General features: G+C 40.4%; 1 protein-coding gene across 5 annotated transcripts in view; it reads right to left on the minus strand.

Moving 5' to 3' along the window:
- Window positions 1–334: 334 nt before the first annotated feature.
- EBF3 (EBF transcription factor 3) overlaps window positions 335–11,291 on the minus strand; it is a 122,829-nt gene continuing 111,872 nt past the window's right edge. For 2 of the 5 annotated variants that reach the window (XM_071446128.1, XM_071446131.1), the window contains exons 14-16: window positions 10,340–10,528; window positions 9,672–9,761; window positions 2,835–3,268 (exon numbers count right to left, since the gene is read on the minus strand). In XM_071446128.1, coding sequence (XP_071302229.1) covers window positions 3,237–3,268; window positions 9,672–9,761; window positions 10,340–10,528 — 311 coding nt within the window. In that variant the 3' untranslated portion in view covers window positions 2,835–3,236. Of the gene's footprint in view, window positions 3,269–9,671; window positions 9,870–10,339; window positions 10,529–11,291 lie in introns of all 5 variants that reach the window. The other 3 variants (XM_071446127.1, XM_071446130.1, XM_071446129.1) reach the window with 2 other exon arrangements.

Genomic DNA, 11,291 nt, shown 5'->3' on the forward strand with positions numbered 1-11,291 from the left:
TGTTACCTTTGCTTTACAAAAAGCCTGACTGAAGTGCACCATTTTGGTTAAATAAGAAAAAGAGATATTCTGCTTTTATTCTTCACAAAAAGTGAGCAGTTTTGCATAAATACTTCACCGAGGCTGAACAACAAGTGATTGGCACTGCAGAGCAGAGATGTCCTTCCTCATCTTCCTCCCAGGGAACTGGAAAAACCACGTCAAGGGTTTGGGCTTTTTCATAACAAAGGAATAAAAATTCTGATATTTAGAAATGAAACCCCCAGTGTTGCGCTATTTCGTTTAGTGTTTAGCCACTTTTTTTAATAATCAAACCAGATAAAATTACTAAAAATGAAATTCACAGACAAGAAATACTTTAATTAAATATTGTGTAAAATGAACATTTTTTTATACAGTTAAATATATGAAAAAATGTACAGATAAAACAATCTTATTGTAGGGTCTTTAACAGTAAAATCTACCATTTAGTGAAGCTTTCCGTCTGGAGACAATGAAGCAATGAGTGCATTGACTAATTAATCTAAAACACAAACAGATTGCATTTATGAAGGAACTTGCAGACTTTCTTAACATGTACACGTGACCTCTTCTTTTATTTTTTTTTTTTAGAGCAAAACCTTACTTAGACAAAATATAACGGAGGCAATTCAGTTCCAAAGTGACTTCTCAGGCTTTCCCACCTAGCCAACCTTGGCCGTGCTCACAGAGCTGTGCTACGCTGAACCCTTCTTCTAAACCTTCCAGAAAAGCTTGACTAAAATGTGCATTATTTTTTTGCCCAAAAAGAAAAGAAAAAAACAATACAAAAATAATAATAATAAAAAAATTAATAATAATTAACGAAAATGATCCCTCCTTTTTGGTTAAAAGGTGAATTCTGCTGCAGTTTGCAACGTGTTTTGCAGTGCTGCGCTGGCAAAAGATTTAGTGCAAAGTAAAAATAAAAACAACTCCACGTTTCTCTGGCTGGATTTGGCACTGAGAGCCACGGAATACAACGGAGGTCATTCCAGTTTAAAAAGTACCATCGGCTACGGGTTGATTACAAAAAGTTCCCTAAAAAAAACCCCAAGAAACCTAAATAAACAACTCCCAGACATTAAAAATTCGGTGTGATCCTGATTTCCCGTGAAACCTTCCCCGGTTTTGAGCAGAGCAGGGTTTGGGAGAATGCAGAGTGCAGCAGAAAATCGACACATAAAGGAGTGGCAGAATTGTACACCGGGATTGTGCTTTTTTTTTCCCCCTTATTTTTTTACACCAGAAATCATCCAAATGAAGTTGTGATTAACAATTGTGGTGTAAGCCTGTGATAAAACAGCACAAAAGTTCTTCAAAGAAGTTCACTTTTAAGGCATCAGAGAAGTTCATGTGGCAAACATTTTAATTAAAACATCAGAAGTGAATTTATTTTTAAACTTTAGGCCTCTGAATTTTTCCAGTAAACACAGTTCAGCTATGTGGCAAAGTCATGGGTGGCAGCTAAAAATGACTTTTTACAATCTTAAAAAAAAAAAAATTAAAAATAAAATTAAAAAATAAAGAAAACAAACAAACAAAAAAAAGAAAATAAAAAATGCAACCACAAAATAGATTCATCTTTTCTGTGGCTGTATCACATGCACATATTCTACTAGTATTCATTACAGCCATGTGGCACAATTTTGATTTGACTATACAACAAACGACTTTTTCTTTCAAAATTATTTGTTCTGATAACTTAAAAATAATATAAAAATAAACAATGAATTTGAATTTTTGAAAAAAAAATTTAAAAAAGAAAGGATGGAAAGGCTAAACAATAGCAACCTTATGAAGTACAAATGAAATGCACAGACACTGATTTATTTAAAAGAAAAACATGAAGGCAACAGTTCTTGGCTTAATGCTATTTTCAGCATCACGATACCAGGCCAGGACAAAAACCAATACATACAAGAACATAAAAAAAATGATGAAAAGCAATATACAAAATTTCAAAGATAAATACAATATTTATAGTTGATATGTTACAAAATAAATTCCCTTAGTGACTGCAAGTGTTTATGTGAAAGAAAGTGTTGCAATGGATAAGACTATTTTATTCCTTATAGTGGTCATAAGGAATAAAATCTGCTTTTTTTTTGTCTAAATATTTAAGTGGATCTGAAAAAAATTCAAGACAAGTGTATAAATATTTAGCTACAACTTTGGCAAAATCACAAAAGTCTACAATTTTATAACCACATACAAAACACATTAGGGAAGAAGGATCTAGAAGTCAAAAGGACAAATTTCTGGTACAAGAAACATAGACTTCACAGTAGCCTAAAATGCAATAGTATACAGTGCTAGCAAAAGTTGAAAAAATGTTGCAGATCACACTTGCTTAACAGGAAGCTCTAGCAGTGGAAGTATATTTTTTTCATTTTTTTAAACCAACAGACAGTAGCAATTTCTTTTTTTTTTTTTCTCTGTCAGTGTGCTTGTTGAAGGCAAGAGAATTCAATATCAAAGTTACAATTTCTAACTACAATAAGTTACAAAGTTCCATTTCATTAAGATGAAGTTAAGCAACGATAAACCCCCCCGCGCCCGCCCCCGCGCCCCGGTTTTTTGTGTGGTTTTTTTTTTTTCTAATCATATATTCATCCTTTTTTTTTTATTCTTTTTTTTTTCCAGTTTGATGGCTCATAACCTCCTTGGCCCCCTTTTTTTTTTTTTTTCCACCACAAAAAAATATTTCACATTATAGAGATACACAACCATTGTGAATCTAGTTATGAGTACAGAAAAATGTTCGGAGGCATTTTTCATCAGTGTTTCATGATAATCAAAATGGTGCATCCACAAAGTTTCTCCCAACACATAGCAAGTACTAGACATAGCCAAGACGTAATCAGAAACTTTATACAAAATAGGCGTCGCTTTTTCCTTATTCTCCAGGACTGAGAAATGTGAAAATATGAGAAAAATTCAGTCAATAAAATGGAATTGTTCATGAAGAAGTAGGTTGTTTTGCATGTAGATTCTTAATAGTTTAAATAAAATCTTTAAACAAAGTCTTTTTTTTTTCTTTTTTTTGTGGGTTTTTTTTTTGTGGGTTTTTTTTATTTTTTTCCTGTAGCATTTTCGATTTTGTTGCTGATTCTGCGTGAAGATACTGCTTCCATCAGCATGTCTTAATATACTAAACTTGTCCCCTAAGCCCATCCTCTGCAGCTTGGTGCTACGGTAGGTAAACAAAAGTGACTTTACATTGGCGGGACTACAAGCCCGGACATGGCTAAAAGAAAAAAGAGAAGAAAAGGAGCCGTTATTGGCACGCTCAGAGCCACCACAGGACAGGGAGGGAGGATGCAGAGCAGAGCCCGGCTCCTCCACGGCATCCCCAGAGCAAGGACCACGGACACTCCCCCCAGCAATCACACCCCACACCCTTGAGAAAGGAGCTCTGCAGGCAGAGCATCCCCGCCTCCCCAGGCTCAATTCTCTCCAGGCTCCTGACAACTCCTCTGGCCGTGCCCCCATCCCTTGGGGACACCCCCACCAATCACCCCTTCACGCCCTGGGCAGAAAAACCTCATTTTCCACTATTCTACTTCATGATAAAAGCAGGACTGAGCAAGCCAAGGACTCTCCAAAACCAAAACCAAGAACTCTAAATCTTCTCCCAATCCTAGAGCTCAAACACCATTAAAAGACTTGATATTAAAACCCCTGACCAACCATATCCTGGGGTTTCTTAACACATAAAGACTGACATGCCAACAACCACTGGTTTTTTTCCAAGTTAACTCTTTGGTAGAAGCACAGTTTAGACAGTCTTTAATTTTAGTGTTGTTTAATTTTTGCCGTAATGATATTTCTCATTAATTTATGTACAACAGATATTAATAAATTTGTTCGTGTAGCGATGTGAACTTCAATTTCTCAGTTCATTAATTTCAACAATATTAATTTATTTCAGATTCGCCGTTTGCAGCTTTACGGTTTGGAAGAGCTGGGTCTGTACACATTTCATAGGTAACACCACCACAACCAGCATTGCTCCAACAGCCCAGGGCAGCCCCTGCTCCTGCCAGAGCCTTCTGTGGATTTGGATGGAGCTAAACCTCCCTAAAACACAGCTTAGGTGATGTTGGTGAAACAGGATAAAGTCTTCCAACTCTGCCCTTTTTCTCCCCAGTTAAACATATCAAAAATGTCAAAATTAAAACTGGAGTTATAATTTTGCAACATTCTTCATAATGAATGCTTTAAACCTAACCAGCAACTTAAGTTACAAAATTTAACTGGAGAACAGTGGTTTTATTGGCAGAGAGCCTTTCTACACAAAATATTCAGTTTCCTTATCGTGTTTTCAGAGAATCACAAAATCATTTAGGTTAGCAATGGTCTCAAAGATCACCACGTCCAATCTGTGCCCCGTCCCCACCTTGTCCCCAGCTCACAGCACTGAGTGCCACCTCCAGCAATTCTTTGGAATCCTGCAGGGATGGGGACTCCAAACCTCCCTGGGCAGCCCCTGCCAAGGCCTGACCACCCTCAAAAAGCTCTTAAAAACAACTCTTCACTGAATGTCTTCTGTTCCACCCCTCATCAGCCCAGGCCAGCTGATGACTTCACCCTGGTCTGGACCTGCCAAACCCCTGCTCTCAGTTTGGCTCCTCCTGTGGGATTCAGCAGCAAATCTGTCACCATGGCAGTCTGGTTATCTGGGGTGCACCTGGCCTGGGGCTGCAGGAGATCATTTTAAGGAACAGCTGCCATGGAATCACAGAATCATTAAGGTTGGAAAAGACCTTTAAGGTCAAGTCCAACATCAACCAGCACCGTTGTGGTTCACCACTCAACCATGTCCTCAAGTGCCTCGTGCTGCAATTCAACCATCAGCTGCTCCATTCCTGGCAGTGTCCAAGGCCAGGCTGGACAGGGCTTGGAGCAGTTCAGGATAGTGGAAGGTGTCCCTGCCCATGGCAGAAGGTGGGACAGGATGGGCTTTAAGGTCCCTTCCAACCCAAACTATGCTATGATTCTGTTGTGTGAAAATTTAGATTATCCGCTGCCATATTTTTCTGGAGGAAAGAAAAAACATCTCAGTTCTTTAATTTAACCATTTTTGTTGAGCTCTCTTTGTGGCACAGTCTGAGGGGGTGGGTGCAAGGTTGGTGCTCCAGATGTGAATTTCACAATTTATTTTAGTAGCAATCTTTGACAATTGTGAATTTCTGCAATGAGCTTCCTGCTGTGCAAATTGATACCAAACGCCTTCTTAAAGAAAAATGAGCTGGTGAGTTTTTTAATAATAATTTTAATACTTTCATCTGGAGGAAGACCAGAAAATTAAGCAGGATGCAATTTTAAAAGAATATAGAGAGCCTTTTGCTGTGCATTATAGTCCTATAACCAGAGAGCAATATCTTTCACAATCTATAGAAAGCAAATTACAATTGAAAACCAAATTTTGAACACATATTGTGCTTCCAACTTTGCAGCCAGGCAGTAGTCTCTCACTAAAAAATTTCTTTTCTACCCTTAATGTTCATTGTTTTAAACAGGAAAAGCCTCTCTGCCCTAAGGAACACACATGGCAGGATTCTGCTCTTAAAAAATTCGTGTGAGTACTTGACTTTCTGATCACAAACTATGGAGGTCACAGAGAGTCAACAAGATTGTGGCTTTTTGGACATGACCCAAAAGCCCTTTTCTGTAGGATTACTCACAGGAGTGAGTCAGGCCCTGGGGACAGCAGGGGGAGATTTCTCCTCCAAGAGCTGCAGCTCCTGAGTGCTGGCCCTCCTTAGGCTGACCATGGCCATGCAGCTGGCATGGGGGCAGCAAGGGGGAGGAGTAAACATCAGCTCTGTCTGGCATTGCCCCCAGCCTGACCTCTCTGAGATCCCCCAGATTGCCTTTTTCACACTCAACCTCTGTCTTGATCATTGAATCACCAAATCTCAGAATGGCTGGGGTTGGAAGGGATCTTAAGGACCATCCTGTTCCAACCCTCTGCCATGAGCAGGGACAGCTTCCCCTGAAAGTTGTCTTGGATCTCTTTGCCAAAAAAGTGTGACCTGCAGACATCTCCACGCTCACTCTTGGACAGTAGGTCCTACAGCACAGAGAGGGTTTTGGGGTTGTGCTCACAGGCAGCAAGATCTTGCTTTGGTGTGGTGGGCTCGGGTGGTCCTGATGCTCAGGGTTACATCAGAACAAGCCAGAAATCAGAGCAGCTCAACTTCCGTTTAACTCCTTGTTAGGGGACAAAACAATCCCCCTGAGGTCCAGCTGGAACTGCTTACTTCTGCTGTTCTCACCAACTCAGATGCACCACAAGCAGCATTTTCCCACACAGAGATACCCTACAGTGGTTTGCCCACCAGGGAGGGACAATTAACCCCCAAATCCCTGCAGAAGGATCACCCTTGTCTGAATTCTTATCCATTCTTATCCAAGGCCCTACTTCTCCATAAACTGAGGGATTTGCCTCTTATGCACCACCAGTGAGCTCTTACTGCCCTCTTGGCTTGCCTGAATGTGGCCATTCCTAACAGTGACATCTCCTCAGCTGTGGCTCAGCTCCTTCACACTCTGCCCTAAAATGAGGCTCTCTACTTGAAGATCACCAAAAACACTTCAGCTGCGTTGGATTGCAGCTCTCAAATTCCATATTTTAACTTAATGTAGAAAATGTGCTGATCAGAAAACTCTCAAGGTGATTGTACAGAGTCCAGAAAGCAACTAATTAAACTTTAAAAAGAGTTCCCTGACAACAAATGACTGAGAAAATAGGAAGGAAGAAGCAAAAGCTCCCTAATGAACTCTATGTATCAAATGCAGTGTAGATAAGTACCAGCACAGCAGTGTTGGTGGTTTTTCTTGACGATGTCTCATGCAGGAAGGAGCTGACAAACTCATCCCTGTCCTGCCCCTCAGCCCTGGCTGCAGCTCAGACCAAGGCACAGATGTGAGGAGGAATGGGTGAATTTGAGGGCTTTTGTGAGCTCAGTCTGAACTGACTCAAAGCTTTGGGTGGCAGAAGGGATGGTACCTCTGCTGGGATGGTGAAGGAGCTCACACAGGACTCCTGGGTGGGGACATGAGGTGGTGCTGAGGCCCTGGCACAGGCAAAGCTGTGGCTGCCCCATCCCTGGAAGTGCTCAGGGCTGGGTTGGACCGGCCTTGGAGCAGCCAGGGACAGTGGAAGGTGTCCCTGCCCAAAGCTGGAGCGTGATGGTCTTCGAGGTCCCGTCCATCCCAAACCATTCCAGGATTCTGTGATTCCATGGCAGTTCCCTAACTCTCACAGCACTGAGCACTGGAACCTTGGGGTGCTGTCCACTTTGCATAAATTATGCAAATTTTATTTGCCACAACCCTGGAAGTTGCTGCTCTAACTACCAGGCCAGAAGGACATTCTGCCTGTTTCTCTGGGTCATTCTGCTCAACACAAAATGACTCAGGTTCAGCTGACAGAGGAAAATTGACAATTTTTATTTAATTAATTATTTCTTTATCTATGTATTATCTATTTAATTTCAACACTTGGTTTTCAGTTCAGCTGCTGATCCCAAACCCAAAAGGATGATCACAAAGGGATGCTGCATGGATTGCAGCATCCAAAAATCAGGGGTTGAAGGCATGGCTAGGTCTTCACTGGGCTCTCTGGGCATGGAAAAAGCTTAGTGCAAAGCGAGGTTGGGCTCAGCTTAAGAGCTGAATTCATGACCTATTTAACAGTATTGGCTGATTCCAAGTCATCTTCTGAGCTTTACACAAAAAACATTTTGTACTTGAGGATGGAGATGTGCAATTACTGGGGGCCTGGGGAGGTGCTAAGGGACATCGGGTCCTCATTCAGCCCTCCCAGTTCTCCTTAAAACCCCACTTTGAGGTAATCTAGAGATTTGAAGTACCTAAAACCTTGAGTATATGACAGGAAGACCCTTACTCACATACTGAAATGGCAAAAATCTGGATCATTTTAATTTAGATCTTTAAATAATTGTGCTTATCAGAGTAAATCAAAATCAATTAGTTGATCTTCCTGCCTCAGATCTAAGCCATATGTTACCACATTCATATTAGTTTTTATTTTATTTTTGTCTATTTTTTATTATTTATTTTATTATATAATTTTTCTTTTTTTCATTATGTTATTTCAGTATTTACTTTTCATATCAGTGTCCTCTTACAAAAAGAGGAAAGTAGGACACTGGATTATTTTATGAATGGATTATCTTTTCTAAGAATGTGGATATAGTTTTCTACTTACAGTAGTAACACAGTAAAGCTTCCTCTAAAGAAATACACAAAAAACTGTTAATTTAATTATCTTTTCCTTTAGTATCATGCTACAATGAGTTTGTGCATTTGGATTCTCAGCTCTTTGTTGACCTGAGTGCATAACAAGGTCTCAGATGGTTTTTTTGGGCCAAGAAGTTAAGAGCAAGCTGCAGGAAGATTCATTTTGAGATCCTGCAGTGGATTTGGGGTGGACAGGCAGCTCTGTGGGATTGGGATGATGTCGCTCCAAAGTGCCTTCAGCACCCTACAAAATGCTGGTGTCCAGAACTGGTTTGGCAAATTAAAATCCCCCTCATCTGTTTGCCTGTGAGTGCTGGTTGGGTTATGGGTGTCATGGTGATACAAAGGATGAATAACCCTGTGCTGCTGCTGCTGCTTAGCTGAGGAAGTCAAGAGGAGTGACGACCTCGGGATGAGGCTGTCCTCAACCCTTCCTGGTTTCAATGGGATCTGAAGTGCCTCAATTCACTGCACTGTGCACTGAGACTCCAGCAGAGGCAAACAAACCTTCCCAGTGATTCTAATGCGCCTACATGCATGTCAAAATACCCCCTGAAAGTGGCAAAATTGGCCATGAGTCTTCCCTTTTAGGGTGACTTCTTTGTTTGTGTTTTTGCTCTCACATTGTGCTGTAATTCCTCCTGCCCCACGCCCTGCAGGTGACCACGGACATTCTGCCACTGATTTATCAGTTGTTTCTTGCATTACCCACATGAAATCACATGGATTATATATTAAAAAAAGGACAAAATATTAAAACTGCCTGCCCTAATTAAAATATTTAGTTCATTTAGGGATGTAACCACTCTAACACCACAGTAAGAGCTGGCACCCCCAGAGCATGCAAACCACTGCAGACAGGGCTGCCTAGTCCAGGAAAGCTCAGTCCACAGAGTAAGGGCTTAACCTGACTTATATCTGACTTATATTAAATTGACATATTTAAAATCACTACTGCACCCTATATAAAGTAAGGAAATCACACTGTGTCCTGCCAGAACACTGCTGGGTTTAAACATCCACAGAAATGTGTTCAGAAAACATAAAAACACCAGGAACACACAAACCCTCCAAGAGGCATTCCAGGATACAGTCTTCCCTTAAAATTTAAGGCACAGAGTCCTAAGGGAAAATGCCAGAAAAACAACTGGTGTTTCCTCTAATGCAAGCATCAAAAATGAACTAAAAACCTGAAAATCTCAGCAGACCATTCACGCTACCCTATTTCTCCCCCTGCTTTTTGCATCACTACAAGAGCACTGAAAAATCCAGCCAGGTACCTTTCTCCCCAAGAGAAAAAAAAGCACCAAAAATAAAAAAAATAAAAAAAAATTAAAAAAAAAAGCAGCAGAGAGAAAATTGAGAGAGATCGGGCTCACCTTGAAGTCCATTTCCATTTGCACTGGTGCAAGATGGTGGAGGAGAGGCTTGGGGCCTGACAACAGGAGCGAAGGCGCTCTTTTGTTTCACTGCAGAGATGACATTGGCAGGTGAGAATGAGAAAATGCCGTGTGTACTGCTACAGTTTGAAGGGAGGGTGACCGAAGAGGCTGCCATGGTAGGGCTTGACGGCACTACTGCAATAAAGCAAAAATAATCAGGACTCAGATTGAGGTTTTCACGGCAAACACGGAAAAAGAGAGTGATAGGGCCTTGCCTCTTAAAATATATATAGAGATATATATATATATATAAAAAAAATATATATAAAAAAATAAAAATGAAATGCCTTGGCTTGGCCACTCTCTGGATAACAGGCAAACTCTTTTGTGTTGGACTTTTGTTATGAATTGCGCAGTCCAATTTTTATTTTGGTTTTTTTTTTTGTTTCGTTTTGTTTTGTTCATTTTTTTTTTTTTCTCTATCTGAGATTGTATTCTGGCACAAACAGATCAATTTATTATTTTCATTTTTACGTCCAGCCTCCAGAGTCACCCCTCCTTTTATCCAGTAGCTGACAATAGAGGAAATCAAAACAATGCAAGGAGTTGATTTTGTAGTAAATATGAATCTATATGATGATGTGTTACCAAAAATAGACACTTACTGCCATAAGGAGAGTTAGCTGAGGAGCCATTAAGAAATCCAGGGGAACCTGGTACACCTAGATTGGGCATGCCGGCATTGCCATATCCATTCATGCTATTGCTGACTGTGTTGTAATTGGACTGCTGAGGAGTACTGCTGGGAACATATCCTCGCGGGGAAACACTGCTTGTGTTGCGACTGTAACCTACTGTGTTAGAAACCCCCCCACCCCAAAAAAATAATGTTATTTTATAAGATAGACTTAGGGCTGGGGGGTTTCCTCATGCAGCATATATTACACAGTTTTAATTGATTGCACAGCTTTGCTCTGAGTTGTCTCTCACTGCCCTATCAACTCTTGCAGCTTGAGATAACCTTATCACGCCAACCCTACTTAAATCATCCGCGAGCACTCTATGTTGTCTCTCCTCTTAGCACAGACAGCCAACAAAAGCTCTCTTCGATCCAGCTGTGTCAGGTGCCTTCACGTTTGTCTTTAGGAGCAATTATCAACAGGCTCGAGTCCCGCTTTGTACCAACACACTGCGTGAACTTTCAGCCTCTCCGCACCTTCAAATGCCAGAGCTGACAAGAAAAACTTTTTTGTTGCAGTGATTTACTTTAAAAGGCTGTTTTGGGGTCTTCATTTTGTGATTGATATTTTTTATGCTAACAACAAGCTTTCGTAAGGTGTAGCCATCAGTGAAAACTAATTCAAGAGCAAGTACAGAATTTTATAAGGCTTATTAGCTTGGAAACGCATTAAAAGACAATCTTTTTAGAAGAGGAAACATAGCGGAATCAGGATTTTAAACAACAATTTGTTCCTATCTGAGCAATCAATTTAATAATTACGTTGCAAGCAAAAAAAAATGCCTTTGAACATATCTAATAATCCTGTTTCCCTGCTTTCATTAGTATCAAAATTAATTTTAAATGCAATATGCTACATGCATTTTCAATTACAACAG

Source organism: Agelaius tricolor, unplaced genomic scaffold (assembly GCF_023055355.1).
Source record: "Agelaius tricolor isolate 1412-34295 unplaced genomic scaffold, bAgeTri1.0.p SCAF_22, whole genome shotgun sequence".
In the NCBI taxonomy this organism is placed as follows: Eukaryota; Metazoa; Chordata; class Aves; order Passeriformes; family Icteridae; genus Agelaius; species Agelaius tricolor.